The 19,849-nt window shown below is 53.6% G+C and overlaps 1 protein-coding gene across 1 annotated transcript in view; it reads right to left on the reverse strand.

Annotated features, from left to right (window-relative positions):
* CPT1A (carnitine palmitoyltransferase 1A) overlaps positions 1-19,849 on the reverse strand; it is a 46,107-nt gene that overhangs the window by 8,707 nt on the left and 17,551 nt on the right. The window contains exons 4-14 of the mRNA XM_049781198.1: positions 16,602-16,773; positions 15,030-15,131; positions 14,198-14,335; positions 13,287-13,364; positions 12,317-12,424; positions 11,042-11,129; positions 9,995-10,190; positions 9,048-9,236; positions 8,256-8,361; positions 1,854-1,970; positions 947-1,111 (exon numbers count right to left, since the gene is read on the reverse strand). Coding sequence (XP_049637155.1) covers positions 947-1,111; positions 1,854-1,970; positions 8,256-8,361; positions 9,048-9,236; positions 9,995-10,190; positions 11,042-11,129; positions 12,317-12,424; positions 13,287-13,364; positions 14,198-14,335; positions 15,030-15,131; positions 16,602-16,773 — 1,459 coding nt within the window. The remainder of the gene's footprint in view (positions 1-946; positions 1,112-1,853; positions 1,971-8,255; positions 8,362-9,047; positions 9,237-9,994; positions 10,191-11,041; positions 11,130-12,316; positions 12,425-13,286; positions 13,365-14,197; positions 14,336-15,029; positions 15,132-16,601; positions 16,774-19,849) is intronic.

Raw genomic sequence — 19,849 nt, forward strand, 5'->3', positions numbered from 1 at the left:
CATAACTGAGGTGAGGGACACATGTCTCCATGGGAGGCCTTTAGTTCCATGCTGTTGGATCCCCTGTGACACCTTTCCTGAACCTCCTGGCAGACAGGGCCCTGTAGCGCAACGGTTCTGGGAGCCCAATAGAGCAACGTCCTGGGTGGCGCCATTGAGCAACTGTTCTGGGGGACCCCCATAGTGAATATTCTGGGGACCCCATAATGCAAGTAACTGTCTTTGGGGACCCCATGAGCAACTGTTCTAGGGGACTGCACAGAACAACTGTTCTGGGGGATCTCCATAGTGCAACTGTCTTGGGGGGCCCCATTGAGCAGCTGTTCTGGGGGAGCCCACTGAGAAATTGCCCAGAGTGACCCCCTAATGCAACTGTTTCGGTGATTCTCCTTGAGGCGAAACTTCAGAGACAATGCTCAAGAGATGGGGAAGGACAGGACAGCACAAAGAGCACCGTCCCCTCAAGATTAGTGGTTCCTTTTCAGGCTTGGCTCCAGGCTGTCTCTCCTTTCTCACAGAGACCTCTGGTTAGAGGAGATTACAAGCTACTTTTATAGCCTACTGTGTTTCTCCTGAGACACAACATTGGGGGGCTTCTCCTAAGCCCCAGTATTTATCTTCTTCCTGGCGCTTCACTCCCCCCTGGGTATCCTGCTATGTCTGCTGGTCCTGCCACCCAGCACATATCCTCCCAGTTCCTCTGTCCTATATGAACATTACTGGAATGGAATAAAGGGTCTCTGGTAAATAACCTGGGACCAAGGAGGGGACTCCGAGTGGGCACTTGGCCACCAGCCGCAGCCACTCCCTTTATGAGAAAGACAGAGAAGCCAGCTCTGCCCTCACCACCACCGCAGGGGTGCTGCCCAGCGGAACCCGGCAGCTGCAGTTCTGCCCAGCTGTGATCCACCTTGTAGTGCTGCAGTTCTGCCCGGCTGTGACCCACCTTGTAGTGCGCCAGCTGCAGGGCCAGCTGAACAAAGGCGTCAGGGCTGGTGCGGCATTTCTTGATGCGGCCCTTCCCGAAGGCGTCGAAGGGGAAGGAGTGGAAGTCCACATCGCTGGCCAGCAGGTCCGCGCTGCTCAGGGATGTCTGGATGATTTCCTGGCACTGAGGAAAGGGACATGAGAGTTTTTTCTAGCTGAGCATACCTCGCCCATCAGGGAAGTGGACATCAGAACCCCGAAAGGGCGAAACCCCCCCCCCCCCCGGCAGCTCTTCCAGGTTCTTTGAGGGTCTCCTAGAAGCTGCAAAATGCCAGTCACGATACTTCCCAGGAAGGGCTGTGGGGACTTTGAGCTAGAGGGACGAAGGACTTGGGGGCTATCAACTTCCCTGGGGGACCCCAGTGACACGGGATAGATTGTAAATAAACAGGGGTACCAAGAAACCAACCACGGTATCCTCTCCTGGGCCCCTTTGCCTTTTTTCTTTTATTTTAGGAGTGGGTCTTCACATCTGGTGAAACTGGGGCCTTACTCCTGGCTCTATACTCAGGAATGGCTCCTGACAAGGCTCAGGGAGCACATGGGTTGCTTGGGATTGAACTTGGGCCAGCCTTGTGGAAGGCAGGAACCCTCCCCACTATGCTATCTCATCAGTTCTAGTCTGGTTTTTCCATTGTGACGTCTGGTCTGAACTGAAAACAGAAATATCTCCCCCATAATGGAAGTTTCCACACCAGAGATGAGACAGCTGGAGTTGCCCAGGAACTAGAACTGATGTGGCCCTGGGTCGAGTCCAGTTTCAGGGCCCAAAAGAGCTGGGCCAGGACTTGGCCCCCACGAGCTTGGTCCCCGGCACGAGAACTTGTGGTGGAAAGTTTGGAACCGTTGCCTGCGCAAAACCTCACCTCCTCCGGAATGTCCCACTGCAGTCGTGTGGGGTGCGGGAGGCTCTGGTTGGGCTCCCCTTTGCAGTGCCCATCCTCTGTGTATCCCAGTTTGAAGCAGTCTGTGGACATGACGTACTGTGAGAAAGAGAGAGAGAGAGAGAGAGAGAGAGAGAGAGAGAGAGAGAGAGAGAGAGAGAGAGAGTTAGAGAGTGTTCTCAAGGTTGAGCCCTGGCATTGCATTGTCTCAGACCCCAGGACTGTCCGGAGGAGCAGCCCCGGACAGCACTGCCAGGCCTGAGCACTGTTTTAATAGCCTGACTCACAGGATCTCTCTAGCACTCTACCCTCCAAAAATGAAAGGAGATGGCAGAGGTGCCACTCGAGAGGACACTCACCACGTGACCAGCATTGCTGAGCACAAACCGTCTCTCCAGCTCTGGGGCGACCCCCATGGAGACCCCTGCACAATCTAGGCTTAGCTCCGAGGCCAAGTGTTGGGGTTCACTGGCCACTCCAGCCCCAGCTCCTGCTTTGTATGCAGAAGGCCCAGGGTCAGCTCCTGGCACCCTGGGGTGCAAACCCCCCAGATACACACCCCAGAACCACTCTGACTAAGCTTTGGGGTCCAGCTGTGCACAGACTCCTGGCTGCCATCTGCCCTGCCCAGAGCCTGGACAGGTTTAAGTCAAGTGGCACAGTGTGGCCTGTTCCCATTCCCAAGACTGCCAGGATGCTGGGGGCTAAACCAAAGGTCACCTCCTCACTCTTTTTGGAGGGGGTGCCCACAGCTGGTGATGCTCAGGGAACCCAAGAGGATGCTGGGAATTGAATCCAGGTCAGCCATGTGCAAAACAAATATTCTCCCCACTGTGCTATCACTTCAACCTCCCAGGATTCTTATTTCTCTCCCTTTTAGTTGTTCATTTTGGTATTTTGGCCACACCTGGCAGCACTCAGGGGTTCCTCCAGGCTCTGTGCTCAGAAATCACTCGTGGCTGTGCTTGGGGACACTATGGGATAGATGCCAGGAATCGAACCCAGGTCAGCTGTGTGCAAGGCAAACGGCCTCCCCACTGTGCTATTGCTCTGGGCCCTCGACATCTTTGTTCCAACAGTACTGACTATATGCCCGAACGCTGTGCCCCAAAGATAAGCCCTGCCCCCAGGTTCACACAATGTTGGACCCTGCCATTCCCTCCTGCCCCTCAAGAACAGTAAAGAGGAGGGACCAGTGAGGTGACCCCATGGTGGAAACCTGGGGCCAACCAAAATGAACCAAAGAAGTATAGATAAAGTAATGGAAGGAAGTCAGGTACCCAGCATTGGGGGACAAGCCAGATACAAAAGTCTGCGTCCTTGGAGGTCCCTGGGGAAGGCGTTGTCAAAAAGGTCCAGGATGGCCCAAGTCCAAGGCTGTAAGTAGAAGCTGTTTCTAGAAGCCGGAGCGCTTTTTTGAGGGATGATGAAAATGTTCTGGGGTTAACAGTGCTGACAGCTACAGGAGAACCTTATGCAGGAGTCCAGAGCCGCAGCACTGTGGGAAGGGCATTTACCTTGCATGTGACCGATCTTATTCGATCCCCGGCATCCCATAGGGTCCCCCGAGCCTGTCAAGAGTGATTCCTGAGTGCAGAGCCAGGAGGAACCCCTGAGCAAGGCTGGGTGTGGCCCCCACAAACCAAAAGCAAATAAACAAAAAATATCACCCTCATCCCCAGGACAGCCCTTTTCAGAGGCTGCACTCATTGGCCTCTGAATTACAGCCCCCCCCAAAGGGAAAAGCTGAGACCCACACAACAATCACATCCAGTTCGGAAGAAGCCCCAGACTCGGAGATGTCATTCCTGTGGGGAAGGGTAGCAGTAACTAAAGTCAGATGATGAGGGGGTCTGGGGTGCCCGCAGATGAGGAAACCTTCAGGAGCCCATGGGAAGAGCCAGCCTGGCCCACAGAGTCCAGCTCGTGCCAATTCAGACACTCAACCCAGCGAACACTCCACGATAGGGGTCGAATCTTGCCGGGACCTCATTATCAGGAGCCTGGGCTGGCACTCCTGTCCCCACAAATTACCCAAGAGACGGGGTTCAGTGAGGCAGGAGCAGCAGCTACAAGAGCACACCTCAGTGGCCACCCTGTGAGCAAGACAATCCTTCATCCTGACCCAACCGAGGGCTTAAGAGACTGGCCCAGTCTCATCAGGGCACTCTCTTCTGGCTCAGTTTACCCTATGTGCTCCAGCTCATGACTCTGGGTCCTGTGCCCAACCATGCCCAAGCCCTCTCCAGCACTTCTGCCTCAGAGATTTCCTGGATCAAGGCAAACAGGCCGCATCTATTATGCTGTGCAAATGGGCTGAAAATGTGCTTTGCGGCTTTGCGCAGAGACGCTGAAGGAGGTTTGATCTTGGCTGCCTTATTTCAGCTGAAAGCGTCCCCTGGCTTTTGTTGGCATCTGCAAAGCCTGGCGCGGTGAAGAAGCCCTTTGGATGCTAGGCTGCTTTGATGGGAGGAAAGTTGCCAGCCCCTACTGCTCCTTCCACTCGGGGCCCCTTGAATTTGTTTTTCCTTTGCCCACAGGTAAAGCCTCTCCGAGCAGAAATGCTGCAAAGATTCTCTCATGGAAGAAAAGGGCCGGAGCAACAGCACAGCAAAAATGTTTACAAGCAACCTGGGTTTGATCCCCAGCATTCACATGAGGTCCCGAAGCCCCGCCAGGAGTGATTCTTGAGAAGAGCCCTGAGTAAACTCTGAGCACAAAGCCAGGAGTAACCCCTGAGCACAGAGCCAGGAGTAATCCCAAAGCACTGCTGAGTGTGGCTCAAAAACCAAACCAGAAGGAAAACCAAAAGGACAGAGAGAGCACTGAAGGTCTGACCATAGCTCCTAGCCCAGACTTGGGGAGCAGGTGAGGAAACCTCTGCCCAGAAGTGGTGCTGCAGAAGGCTGGGCTGGGTACCAGAGGGGAAGCAGGTCCTGGTTGAGAATATGTCAGACAGTGGGAAGATAAACATGGATGGAGACAGAAGGGGGAAGGAGGGAAGGAGAGCAGGAAGGAGTGAAGGAAAGAAGGAAGGAGGGAAGGAGAAAAGGAGGGGAGGAAAGAAGGAGGGAAGGAAGGAGGGAGGGAGGAGGGAAGAAAGGAGGGAAAGGGAAAGAAGGAGGGAGGGAGGGAGGGAGGGAGGGAGGGAAGAAAGGAAGGAGTGAAGGAAGGAAGTAAGGAGGGAAGGAAGGAGGGAGGGAGAGAGGGAAGGAAGGAAGGAGGGAAGGAAGGAAGGAAGGAGGGAGGGAGGAAGGGAAGGAAGGAGGGAAGGAAGGAAGGAAGGAAGGAAGGAAGGAAGGAAGGAAGGAAGGAAGGAAGGAAGGAAGGAAGGAAGGAAGGAGGGAAGGAAGGAAGGAAGGAAGGAAGGAGGGAAGGAAGGAAGGAAGGAAGGAAGGAAGGAAGGAGGGAAGGAAGGAAGGAAGGAAGGAAGGAAGGAAGGAAGGAAGGAAGGAAGGAAGGAAGGAAGGAAGGAAGGAAGGAGGGAGGGAGGGAAGGAAGGAAGGAAGGAAGGAGGGAGGGAGGGAGGGAAGGAAGGAAGGAAGGAGGGAGGGAGGGAGGGAAGGAAGGAAGGAAGGAGGGAAGGAAGGAAGGGAGGGAGGGAGGGAGGGAGGGAAGGAGGGGGCAAGGAAGGGAAGGAAGGAAGAAAAGAAGGAAGGAGGGCCCGGAGAGATAGCACAGTGGTGTTTGCCCTGCAAGCAGCCGATCCAGGACCAAAGGTGGTTGGTTCGAATCCCGGTGTCCCATATGGTCCCCCCGTGCCTGCCAGGAGCTATTTCTGAGCAGACAGCCAGGAGTAACCCCTGAGCAATGCCGGCTGTGGCCCAAAAACCAAAAAAAAAGAAAAAGAGAAAGAAAAATATCCCCTCGTCATGTACTGCTTCTGGGAATAATAATTGTTTTTCTTACTCTATGCTATAGTAACCTGAGAACACTGAGTTCTATAGAAAACCAACAACATAATTATTTAAGAACACAATAATGATTTTACAAATCACACAGAAACTTCCAAGAATGATTTTTTAGAAAAGAAGTCTTTAGCAGAAAATCAAGGAATTTTGCTTAAAAGCTATCACTAATATTCTTTTTTTTTTCACTAATATTCTTAAGAATAACAATAGTAAGAATCATTTAGCCATAACTTTGAATCAGTTATAAGTAGGAAAGTTTCTTTCTTTTTTTTTTTTTTTTTTTTTTTTGCTGCCCCCTTTCCCAGTAGGAAAGATTCTGATAGAAAAATCTAAGGAAAAGCCCATCGCCTAAAACCTGACAGCTGGAGACCCTTGTAGGACTGTGACAGATTCATATGAATGTCCCTATAGTAAGGCAGAAATAGATCAGGTAAAGAAAACAGGATTTCTTATGTTCCTAAGAAAAAGCAAGGCACATGATGGTTATATCTAATACAGGGCAAAAGATGAGAATCACATATATATAGGACTAGACTATGATCCACTTAGCATTGGATTAACTACACCTGATCCCTCACCTTATATAGGATGAGGCTGGTAACAGAGGAGTGGTACATAAAGGAAAAAGAGTGTCTTATTATAAATTGCCCTTTTTAGAAATACTATTAAGAGCAATGCCTCTTTAATTTCATCTTACACAGGAATAAAAGGATTTACTAAAAAAGCAAATAAAGAAAGCTGTGGGGGCCGGTGAGGTGGCGCTAGAGGTAAGGTGTCTGCCTTGCAAGCGCTAGCCAAGGAAGGACCGCGATTCGATCCCCCGGTGTCCCATATGGTCCCCACAAGCCAGGGGCAATTTCTGAGCGCTTAGTCAGGAGGAACCCCTGTGCATCAAATGAGTGTGGACGAAAAACCAAAAAAAAAAAAAAAAAAAAAAAAAAAGAATGAAAGTTGTGGAAGACTTGGACCAAAGCAGTTTATGATTGGAGACTTAAACCTGGACCCCCCCAGACATAGATTTAATATGGTGAATTTATAACATATTAAATATAATAAAAAATCCTGCTCACAATTCAGGCTGGGCAGGTTTCTAAAATCAAGCAAAGATTAACCATATTAGCTATTAATCTTAGGTCATATAGTAAATGTAGACAATCATCAGAGTGCCATTGTTTAAAAATAGTAAGATTTGATTTGACTCTTGATAAGATCAGCATGCCTAGAACATTGCTAATATGTGTTAAATATATATTGGAATGAGGAACCTGTACAATGATGTATCTTGATTTTTTGCCAATATCCTGCTGTTAGATGTATAAATAACCTAGAGAAATAAATGCAGTTGCTCTGTAGCTGAGGCTCAAGCCAAAGCTATTAACCACTTTCCAGCACCCAAGACTTCGAGTCTTTTGTTACGCTGACCCTTTGCCCACTGTCTGCCAAGGAGGACCCGAGTGCTGCCCTCCAATGGCTAAGCAGTCTGCAGCCTGCGGCAGCTGTCGCCCGAACAGGGACCCTTGGAACAGGTAAGCTGTCTCTTCTCTTTATTTCCTTTTTTAATTTTATTCAGGCAAGGGTAGGATCTCACTGGGTTACTGCAGACCCACTGACATAAGGTCAGGAAAAACGTGAGTAATCACTGAAGCAAGTAAACCAAGTAAACCATGGGTACGACTACTTCTAAAAATAAGGATATGTTTGCCTCAATGTTGAAACACATGCTAAGGGGCCGGGCGGTGGCGCTGGAGGTAAGGTGTCTGCCTTGCCTGCGCTAGCCTAGGACGGACCGCGGTTCGATCCCCCGGCATCCCATATGGTCCCCCAAGAAGCCAGGAGCAACTTCTGAGTGCATAGCCAGGAGTAACCCCTGAGCGTCACAGGGTGTGGCCCAATAAATTAAAAAAAAAAAAAAAAAAAAAAAAAAAGAAACACATGCTAAGAGCAAGAGGCATCAAAGTAACACAAAGTCAATTAGTGGAATTTCATTCTTTTTGTGTTACAAACTAATCCCCGGTTCCCTAAAGAAGGGAGTCTGTCTTTAGAAAATTGGAGGCTCTGGTGACCCCCCGAACAAGGCCCTGGTCCCCAATGTACATCAACAGCTTAAAGCAGGGGTCTCAAACTCAATTTACCTGGGGGCCACAGGAGGCAAAGTAGGGGTGATCCTTGAGTGCAAAGTCAATAGTAAGCCTTGAACATTGGGGGCTGTGACCCAAACAACTAAAACAAAACAAAACAAAAATAGATTCCTCTACGGCAGGGCCACAAAATGTTGTACGGAGGGCCTCGAGTTTGAGACCCCTGGCTTAAAGAAAGAAACTCCAGGACCAGAAGACAGAGCCTAAAGCCTGCTGCACCAGCAGTCTCTTGGTCACCAGGGGCAGCACTGAGCAGGCGTCACTGTGAAGTGAGCCTGCCTGTACCATCCTCCACTGGAGTGCCCAGAGAGGACTCCCCCTCCGCAGGGACTCACCTCCCAAAGGTGCCCCACGATGGGCGCGTCTGCCCACGAGTGCTCCGTGTTCATGCCCATTTTGCCATTTTTGAAGACGATGAAGGTGAACGACTTGTCGAACCACCTGCAGAGAGACAGACCAGCATGCGGGCTTCGTGAAGCGCGTTTCATGGGAGAAGAGACAAAGGTGGGCAGCAGGGGGAAGAGGCCAACTTAGGGCTCTGCCTATAGGGGCTGGATTCGACCCCTGGTGGTGGTTGGGGCCTCTATACTGGGGGGACCTTATGGTGCCGGGGATCTAACCCAGGTTAGCTGTGTACCTAGCAAGCACCTCACCTGCCGTACGACCTCACTGGCTTCGAAAACTCGCTTTGAACACAACCCTAGTGTTTCCAAATCCACAAGAAGGGAGCACAGCGGGGAGGGCACTTGGCTTGCACACAGCTGACCCAGGTTAGATCCCTGCACCCCGTAGGGAAACTCCACTAAGAATGATCCCGAGCACAGCAAGGTGTAGCCCCCAAACAAAGAAAAAAAAGAGAGGGAGAGAACCTCAGAGAGGCCAAGGTGTGAGTAGTAAAGTGCTCGCCTGCACATGCAAGGCCCAGAGTTCGATCCCGGCAGCCCTGACAGATACACAAAGAATAGAATCACTCAATGCTCCTGGTCAGTGCTGAGGAGGACACGGCCTTGTGGCCAATGGGGATCACAATCACCTCAGGACCTGCCCATCCTGACATGTGGAGGGGACAGAGCACTCTTACCCCCCACCCTTCCCTTTGGTGTCCCTGGTTCGAAGCCCCACATCACCTGTCATAGCAGCGGCCGTGCAGGAGCGACTTGGCGTAGCTGTCCATAGAGGTGATCGGGTCCTCCTTCCGGTAGCCCTGCTCCGTCTCATCCAAGGTGACAAAGAAGGCTGCCTTCTCCACGGCGTCCAGCGACTGCCTGTTCTTCCCACGTGCAAAGTAGGTCTGGCGGCACTTGGCCCAGGGCACCCTGGGGTGGAGGGGTCACAGTGAGGCCCAGGTCACATCACGGTCCTGTGTGCCAGCTGGGAGCACCCTGCCATGAGTCCAGTGTCCACGAAAACAGCCTGGCATGCTAACACCATGGCCACATTCAGGGTGAGCTGGGGCAGGGAGAGATGCCCCCACGGCAAAGCCCACACCTGGCAGCTGTGAGGCCCCAAGTTCAATCCCTGGGCCCACATGCCAACGTTTCTCTGCAAGGCCGGCAGAGCTGAGACAGACATCTCAAGAAGTGGCCATGTGGTCAGAGAGATAGCATGGAGGTAAGGCGTTTGCCTTTCATGCAGAAGGACGGTAGTTCAAATCCCGGTATCCCATAAGGTCCCCAGAGCCTGCCAGGAGCGATTTCTGAGTGTAGATTCAGGAGTAACCCCTGAGCACTGCCAGGTGTAACCCAAAAACCAAAAACCAAAAAAAAAAAAAAAAAAAAAAAGGGAATGGCCATGGCTCCTCCAACATACACACACAGACAGACAGAGACAAACACAGACACAAAAGCATACACACAAAGACAGACATACAGAGACACACATACAAACACAAAACATACATAAAGACAGACATACAAACACACACACACAAACATAAGGACAAGGACACACAAGGACGTGCCCCAGATCTCCCAGCAGCCAATAGGCTCTTGGCGGATGTGAGTGGGCCCTTTGCACCCCCACTCCCCCACATCACAGCCCCTCACCTGCCTGCTCCCGCCTGTCCCCTACCCACCTGTCCCCCGCCGTAAGGGCCGCCAGCTCCCTTTCCCCGGGCTGCGGCTCCGACGGGTCGTCCAGGATCTTCTGCATTTGCTGCTCGAGCTCGCGGGGCCTGAGCAGGCGCCCATCGTGGTACAGGCCCACCTTGAAGTAGCGGCCACCGTGGAAGACCACTATGTGCTTGCTGTCGCGGATGTGCTGCAGGGTGTCTGCGGGACAGAGGGAAGGGGTGAGGGGCGCATAGACAGGAGGGACAGGGACGGGAGAGCCGGGAGAGACAGAGAGACAGGAGCAGTGAGCTTGGGTCGGGGCTGGTGGAGGACAGGAGGCCCATGCCCGGTCAGTGCCGGGAGGTGACTCGCTATCGGCTGTGCCACGGGGCTGGGGTGCTCTGGGAGGACGGAGGTGGGAAGGGCCCGGTGGGGTGCTGGGCAGAGTCAGGGCAACAGTTCCTGGATACGTCCTCTGGGACCCTCCTGAGGCCCCTCTGAAGCCCTGGGGTCCGCCCTATTGCGAGGTGCCCACATGGACCTACCCTGGGGTTCACCCCAGTGTCACAGGGTCCCAAACACCGCTAGGAGGGATGTCCAAGCACCACAAGGTATATCGAGGAAAAGGGGTGAGGGGCGGGGAAGAGGTGGGGAGTAGAGGGGGGAGGTAGAGGAAGAGGGGGAAGAAAAAGAGGAGAGAAGAGGGGAGGGGAAGTGGAAGAGGAAGAGGAGGAAGAAGAAGAGGAGAAAGAGAGCCAAAGTAACAAACAGCACAGCAGGAAATGCTTTTGCCTTGCACACAATCAATCCAGATTTGATCACTGGCATCCCCTAGGGTTGGTTCCCTGAGGCACCAGGAGTGGCCCCTAAGCACAGATCCAGAAGTGGCCCCTGCACCCCTCGTAAATCACCCCTCGTATCAGGAAGGCTCCAGTGGGAGCCAGAACAGAGGGCCCCAAGAGCCCCAGAGGCAGAAACAGATGTTCCTGCCCCAGAGCTGCACAGCCTTGAGACAGAAGGGGCCCCCGGGGACTCCTCCAGCACTGGAGAACACCCCCACCCCGGCTCACCTGTCTCCTCTCCAGGGATACGAGATGTGTTGAACATCCGCTCCCACTGGGCAGAGCAGAGCGGAATGGTGGAGCCCAGGAGAAGGATCTGGAATAAAGGCGTTCGCTCTGTTAGGTGGGTTAGGTGCGTTGGTGGGGACTGGGCGGGGCAGGTGAACTTGGGGCTGCCTGGCAGAATGCAGGGAGAGGGACCCCAGGGTAAATGCATCATTTACACAGACTCAGCCCACTGGTAGCAAGTGAGACGGGCCTGGGGAGTGCAGAGGTTTATAAAGTGTGTCTGCACGGTCACCTTGGGGTCTGAGTCCCATGGACAAGAAGCAGGGAGAGGGCCCGGAGAGATAGCACAGTGGCGTTTGCTTTGCAAGCAGCCGATCCAGGACCAAAGGTGGTTGGTTCGAATCCCGGTGTCCCATATGGTCCCCCGTGCCTGCCAGGACCTATTTCTGAGCAGACAGCCAGGAGTAACCCCTGAGCAACGCCGGGTGTGACCCAAAAACCAAAAAAAAAAAAAAAAAGAAGCGGGGAGAGGAGGAGGAGGGAAGAGGGAGAGCAAGGGGGAGGAAGAGCAGGAAAGTGAGGGAAAAGGAGAAAGAAGAGGGGAGAGGGAGAGGGAAGAAGGAGGAGAGGAGAGGGAGGGTCCCTCAGCACATCCTGGTACAGTCCTGTGTCCCCAACACTGCTGCCCCCACATAAAAACAACGTCCTATTTCTCCCCTGCTTGCGTTCAGCTACATTATCACCTGCTACAAATAAGGTTTTCTCCCCAGGTAGAAGGACAAATGCTAAAGGATCCTCAGAGACTATCCTCGGGATACCTGGAGATTTAACTCTCAGAAGAGCACTGTGGAGTGAGAAGACACAACAGGGGCTTTTTTGTACCAGTTCTAAGAAATGCCACACAAAGTTTTGGACACCAAGTTGGTTTTTTTGTTTTGTTTTGGTGTTTGTGCCACACCTGGCGGTATTCAAGGGTTCCTCCTGGCTATCTGCTCAGAAATAGCTCCTGGCAGGCACGGAGGGACCATATGGGACACCAGGATTCGAACCAACCACCTTAGGTCCTGCATCGGCTGCTTGCAAGGCAAACACCGCTGTGCTATCTCTCTGGCCCCGGACACCAAGTTTTAAGAAAGGCCACCTTGTCCAGGCAACTGGGAGGGGACGGGCCAGGCCTGGGGGGCTCTGGCCGGGCCCGAGCTCATGGTTCACTGGAGACCCTCTCACGGTGCAAAGGAAAGCCTGGCAGGAGGGTCCCGGGCGCCGTTCACATACCGGCTTGATCTCCTGACGGTCCAGCTGGCGGCGGTACAGCAGGATGGCATGGATGGCATTGCCGGCCCGAGCAGCCTGGATGTGCGTAGGGATGATGTAGAGCAGGTCCTGGGATGGGGAGGGGGACAGACAGGCTCAGAGGGACAGAGCCCCCCAGTTCCCAGTAACCATACCCAGCCCTTCCCGCATCAGTCCCAGCAATAAGTGAGTCTCCAATGAGCAGAACAGGGGCTGGAGCAATAGCACAGCAGTAGGGCATTTGTCTTGCACACGGCTGACCTAGGACAGACCCGGGTTCGATGTCCGGCATCCCATATGGTTTCCTGAACCTGCCAGGAGTGATTTCTGAGTGCAGAGTCAGGAGTAACCCCTGAGTGTCACCGGATGTGGCTCCCCTCAAAATAAATAAAATAAAATAAAGTAAAATGCTGCTGGGGCCAAGAATATGGCTCAAGCCGTAGAGCACGTGCCAAGCATGTCTAAGACCCTGAGTTTGATCCCTGGCACCCCAAGGCCTCCAAGCACCACCTGGTATGGCCCTGGAACAAAGATGTGCGATCACTTAAAAAGAATTATGAGAACCCAGCAGAGAGGGCTTTTGCCTTCTACGTGGCTGACCCGGGTTCAATTCCTGGCATCCTATAAGGTCCCCCAAGCCTGCCAAAAGCAGTTTTTGAGTACAGAGCCAGAGGAACCCCTGAACACCGCTGGGTGTAGCTCCAAAACAAACAAACCAAAAAAAAAAAAAAGTCAAATAAAAAAATAAAACAAAGGGAAAAGAAACAATGAGAGGAAGGAGGGAGAGAAAGAAAACTAAGGCGAAGAAGACATAAAGATACTCAGGGCTGAGGTGGAGAAGGAGCCAGGACCCCAATGTGCCAGCGCCTACGGAAGAGGTAGCCGCTACGGGCAGAGCAGAGGCGCCCGCGGGTGGGCGGGTCTGTGGTGGCATCGGGCACCAGGCACTCACCATGGCATAGTAGTTGCTGTTGACCATGAGCGGCCCTCGGCCCCGCAGGTACACGTATTCCTCCCACCAGTCACTCACCTGTGCGGACAGAGAGTAGCTGAGGTCAGCCCCGATGCTACCGGGTGTCCCCCACTTTGGCTGCATTTTGGGGGGACCAAGATGGAACTGTAGGCCTCAGGGACATGAAGTTCATGAGCTCCACCCCGGGGCTCCACCATGCTCACATCTTGTACAGTCATTTCCAAGCCCTCCCCCCAAAAAACTCCTCCTCAAATGAGGCATGATCTTCCTGTAACTGGTAATCTCCCAAAAAAGCTGCCTCTTCACAGCACAGCTGGATGACCCTGTGGGCCCCAACATGATATGCCCAAGTGGGAGTCCCAGGGGTGTTCCCCAAAGACGGGGACCCTCCTGGCTACACCCGGACCCAGCACCCACCTTGCCCTGTGTAGAAGGAACATGCATTGTGGGGGGCAGCCAAGAGCTGGAAGGTCACCATGAAGCTGTTTACGAATTCCACCCACTCCAGACAAAGCCAGGAAGAAAGTAACCCCCACCACCTCCTCAGACACCTCCTGTCCCCTCCAGCCATGGCCACTTCCAGACTGTCAGAGGGCTTGTCCTGGCACACTGCTACCACTTGTGCCCATCAGCTAAGATCTGCCCCTTTCCACCGGGCAAAGGAAAGTTTTTGGCTTACGAGACAAAAGAACATTCACAACAAAGTACCGAGAACATTCGAGAACAGTCAAGAATAGTCCTGACTAAGCACTCTGGTCTTGAATGAGGCACCAACAATGCCACAAGCCTGGTCCCATCTGTGGCACCACACACGGCCCCCACCCGGGGTGGCCCTGGAGAGCCCCAAGCAGCGCCCCAGGCACCCCGTGGCCTAGAAACATAAGACTCACATAATTCGTGGCCCACCAGGACTTTAACTTCAGGTACCACTGGAGCCTGGGGCCCAGGGTGATGGCGAAGTCTTGGGCCAGGGCCTTCATCCGCTTGAAGTCGGCGTCCTTCATCAGGGGCCTCACAGACTCCAGGTACTGGGGGGTGGGGGGGCAGAACACTCTGTTCCCATGGGGGAAAGAAAAGGGAGAAGCCAGAGCCCCCCACACCGGAGCCTAACTCAGCCATCATCAATTAGCACCTGCCTGCCTTTCCTTCTCCCTCCCACCCTCCCTCCCTTCCTTCCTGTTTGTTTTTTGTTTGGATGCCACCCAGTGGTGCTCAGGGCTCACTCCAGCTCTGTACTCAGGCATCAGTCCTGGCACAACTGGGGGACCATAAGGAACACCGGAGTTAGAACTGTGTGCAAGGCAAGCACCCTCCCTGCTGTCCTATGGCTCAAGCTCATAAATAATAACAATTTTACTTCAAGAAAACGAAATTAGGGGCCAGAGCAACAGCAGAGCAGTAGGATGTTTACCTTGCATACTTCCGTCCCTGACATCCATAGGGCTCCCCGAGTCTGCCAGGAGCAAATTTCTGAGCACAGAGCCAGGAGTAACCCAAGTGCCTCTGGGTGTGGCCCCAAACCAAGCCAAACCAAACCAACAAAAAATGAAATTAAAAGCACCTCTAAGATATGCTGACCCATCAGGCAGAGTATGTGTTGGATTCCTCAGAGCCACAGGGCCGAGAAACTCGTGACAAGCCCGACAAGCACCCCAACACTGCAACTGTCCAGCCCACAGGTGCCCTGTCCCACTGACGGCCCATCGGACACCCAGACCCTACCCTGCTGACGGTGTCCTGGACGGGGGGCACAGGCAGGCGCGGCAGCGACGTCTGGAAGCTGTAGAGCATCGGCTTCCGGCCCGAGAACACCTTCACCATGGCCTGCGCAGACACCAGGTTCAAACTCTGCTCCACCTCCCACCTCTACCCTGGGTGAGATCTGTCCTCCAGGTCCTGCCCCTTCCTGCTCTGAGACCCAACCAAGAAACCTCCCCAAACCAAACTAGCCTGGGGTATCCCCCAGCCCCAAATCCCAGGCTGGATAAGAGCCAGAGTGCAAAGCCCGGGGTCTGGCCAGCTCTAGCCTCCAACAAGGACAATAGCAGCTAAACAAGGTTCTGGCACACAGCCTGGTCCCAGCAGCGTTGCAAGGACACGGCGCCCACGAGCCTGCCCCAGGCTCTCAGCTCGGCCACAGTGCTCCAAGTCTGTATGATGTCTCTTCCCACAGGCTTGAGGAGGGGGAAGTAGGCTGTGTCCCTGGAACGGGCCGGCACTTGGCACAACCGCAACCAGCCTCCATACTAGGGCTGGGAAAAACTGCTGGAATGTTCTGGATGCAAGCCAGAGTCACAGCAACCCAGCGAGACTGGACAGTGCAAAAAATTGCTGGTTACCAGCTCGGGCCAGTGGGCAAAGACTCCATCGGTAGAGTGGCCAGATGGGCTTTCGATGTACTCATGGCCTGTGGGACAGCTAGGCACTCGCCAAAGCCACCCAGCATTTGCAGGAGCCCTGAGGTCACTAGGTGTGGGCACCCTGAGGCCTGTGACTCCCCACAGGGCAGAACCTCCCATGGGGCCCCAAGGGCATGGAGTTGGGAGCTGGGTGCAGCGAGGCCCCAGGTTCCGAACCCAGAAAACCCGTCGACCATTCTTTCTCCAGTCGCTCCAAACTAAAGGGGAGTCTAAGACAGATGCATGGAAACGGGGCCAGAAAGAGGGCTTCTGGGGCAGTGGTGAGGATGCAGGAGGGTGCTGTCCAGTGTGTACAAGCCGCAGGAACGTGAGGAAAGTTCCAGACATCCACTGCTCAGTGCGGATGTCGGGCTAACAGGATGGTGTCATTGAGTTCACACTTGCAAGCCCAGGGAAGTGGACAAAGGGCTGCAGGAGGCGCAGGCTCAATCCCCAGCACTGTGTGGTCCCCGAGCAGAGGTGGGAGCTACTTCCCCCATTAAGCAACACAGGGGGGCCTTAACGAGCCTACGCAGAGCATGAGCCTCAGAGGGAGGAGGCCACAGGCAGCCCCTGACGGGCTGATGAGCACACACACACACAATCATGTAGACATGTGTAACCTACATTCATATGCACTCAGACACACAAACTACAAACACACCCTCACGTGCATACAAATAAACTCACTTCCACACATGGACACACATGCACAGGCGGACGTCACACTCAAATACTCACAAGCACTCTCGTACCATACACACATGCACAAACACACTTGCGGACACACTCAAACATGCTCAGACACACCCACACCCACACCCACACGGGCGGCGCTGGCATCCCTCACTCTGTCCCCGGGCACAGGGGTAGGGTGGGGTGGGGGGCGCTTTACCATCCAGATCTTGGTGGCGCGGCTCATCTTGCCGTGCTCGGCAAACATCCAGCCGTGGTAGGACAGCAGCACCTTCAGGGAGTAGCGCATGGTGACGATCAAGGCCACCCAGAGGCCCGTGCCGAACAGGACGCCGCTCACCACCTTCTTCGTCTGGCTCGACATGTAGCCCCTGGACACGGGACACACACGTGTGCAGGCGTGGGGACGAGGCTGGGGAGAGGAGACCACACGCACGGCCGGTCGGGGGGACCCCGTCTCTCTCCCACGGCCCGAAGGCGGGGTTGGGGGGCCCTGACCCCTCCTGGCTGGTGCCAAGGACACGGGATGGGGACAGAGGACACGCTGAGGCCCCAGGGGAGTGTCACCCCAGAGCCATGGGACAGCAAGGAGGGGAGCTGGCCTCACACGCAGCCAACCTGAGTTCAATCCCTGGCATCCTACATACATACTACTGATATCCCAACAAGCCCTGTTAGTACTAAATCCTGAGCACTTCCAGGTGTGACTCAAAAACAAATCCCCCCAAAAAAAGACTCAGGTCACCTGTTTTCCCTCAGGAGGGCACCCAGTGCACCCCAACCACCCTCTTTCTGCTCCCCAGCTGAGAAAGGTGGGTGGAACAGCAAGACCAATGCAGAGAGCTGGCGGGAGCGAGGCTGGAGCACTCAGAAGGAATGAAAGAAGGATCTGAGGTGACTCAGGCACAGAGAAGACTCAGGCTTCTGCCTCAGGACCTGTGTTCCACTCTCAATACCCTGTTCTTACACCCCCAAAAATCTATCAACAGTCCTAAAGGGAGACAATGTTCTTGTTTGCTGAGAAGAAGGACACGCTCCAGGGACCAGAGAGCAGCCAGGACGGGACACGTTAGGCCTTTTGCCATGCGTGTGGTAATTCTGGTTCGAAACCCGGCACACACAGTACTGCCCTGAGCACTGCTAAGAGCAACCTTTGAACAGAGAGCCAGGAGCAGCCCCTGAGTTCTGCGAGGGATGGCTTCCAAGTCCCCCCAAAATAAAAGTGAAATATTTCATGGCAATAATAAGCTAATAATGGAGCCGGAGGACTAGCATGGAGATAAGGTGTTTGCCTTGCATGCAGAAGGACGGTGGTTCGAATCCCGGCATCCCATATAACCCCCGAGCCTGCCAGGAGCGATTTCTGAGTGTAAAGCCAGAAAGAATCCCTGAGCGCTGCCGGCTGTGACCCAAAAACCAAAAAAAAAAAAAAAAAAAAAAAGCTAGTAATAATAATAAACTTGCAAGCCTGGATTTGGGGATGTGAGAAACAATCTATTTGAACAATCTGTTTGCAGCTCAACAGAAAAGAAAACTTATCTGGGTCCCAAGTAGCAAGGGATATTCTTTTTTTATTTTTAACCTTATTCTTTGATTGATAGATTGATTGGTTTTTGGGCCACACCCAGCGGCGCAAAGGGGTTACTCCTGGCTCTGCACTCAAATCGCCCCAGGTAGGCTGGGGGACCATAGGGTTGCCGGGAATCTAACCGGGTCCCTCCCAGGTAGACCACATGCAAGGCATACCGCCCCAGCAAATGATATTCTAATATCCACAAATGAATGGCCAATGGGGGGGGGGAGGTTAATATATAAACCCACTTTGAAGAGAAGCGTCAGCTTGTTAGTTAAGTCATTTTATTTGTTGTTAATGTTTTTGCTTTTATTTGGTTTTGAGGCTCACACCCAGCAGGGTGCTGCGCTTGCTCCTGGCTTTGAGCTCAAGGATCACTCCTGCTGTTCAGCGGACCCTATGGGATGCTGGGGATCGAACCTGTGTCAGCCACATGCCAGGCAGGTACCTGACCCTCTGTGCTATTACTCCGGCTCCAAGCAGCTCTTTTAAGGAACGTATGCCCCTGCATGGCCATAGGGGGAGTGAACAGTCCCCTCTACTAGCAAAACCATGGCCCTACGATTATCCCAGGAAGAATGTTCTGGAATAGCCTCAGGCTGGGAAAGACCCTTCTACACATACTAGACTGGATTGGCCCAGTTTCCCAAGTGGGTTTAGAGAGAGGAACAAATCCAATAAAGGGCTGGATTAGACGAGGCTGAAATCGCTCCACCTTCCAATAATCCAATTTACAAGATCATCTCAAGGACCACCCCCGTGATTAAACCCCAGCCTGGCCTGTGACATGAACCAGGATCCAGGCAGGATATGGGAAAAGCCCGCAGTGACCAGAGATTGAGGGGGGGGGTCCCCACACTAAAACTACAGGAGCTTGGAGACTCGAGAGGTGGCCGAACCAAGACAGACGCATATTGGTCACCCTGAGCCCAGGGGCTGTGGGATGGAGCAGGGTTGGGGGACAGAGCTCTGTCCATTTCTTCTCCACAGTGCAGGCGAGCCCGGTTCATGTAGGCTGGGGCTCCCCTGCTGCTCTGCTCCTCCCACAGATGGGCCAGCAGCTGAGCAGCAGCTCAGACCCCAGGATCCTCCCCCCACCAGTCCAGCCAAGCAGACAAGGACTCAGGGGCCCCCCTAAAATGCTTATCAAGATCATCGGCCCCTCGCTAGGAGAGCAGAGGATAGAGCCAGCCATGTGGAAGGTGACCTCCCTACCCTGCATAGACCCATGCTGCGGGGTACCAGGGACAGCTCTCACCCTGCAATGGTCTGTGAGATGGTTTGGAGAACACGAAGGAAGCAGCAAGAGGGGGAGGCAGGCAGAGCCACAATTGGGCACCGAGTGAGAAGTCACAGGGTCCAAGAGACCTCAGAGGGATCCCAGCATGGCTCTGGGGAGCACATCCAACACCCACAGTGCCCAGTGCCTGGCACAAGGGTATCTAGGGAAAGCTCCATATCAGGGGTACCTTGTAGTGGAGAATTAGACCTTCGAGAAAAATCTACAGTGGACGGAAAGTGCCCTGCAGGGAGGTGGGTGTTGAATACAGCCTATCTGAAACTCGCTTAGGAAAAATTTCAGGAAAAAGTAAAATTGATTTCGGTGTTTTTTGTTTGTTGGTTTTGTTTTGGGGCCACACCCAGCAGTGCTAAGGGGTTACTCCTGGCTCTGCACTCAGGAATCACTCCTCACAGGCTTTGGGGACCTTATGAGGTGCCGGGAATCGAACCTGGGTTCAGCCTCATGCAAGGCAAATGCTCTCCACACTGTGCTATTCTTTTAGTTTGTTGTTGTTGTTGTTGTTTTCAAAAAACAAAGAAAAAAATCTCGTTATAGAGTTGAGCTGGGGTGGCTCTGGGGGTCTCAGTCACTC

This window comes from Suncus etruscus, chromosome 9 (assembly GCF_024139225.1).
Source record: "Suncus etruscus isolate mSunEtr1 chromosome 9, mSunEtr1.pri.cur, whole genome shotgun sequence".
Taxonomy (NCBI): Eukaryota; Metazoa; Chordata; class Mammalia; order Eulipotyphla; family Soricidae; genus Suncus; species Suncus etruscus.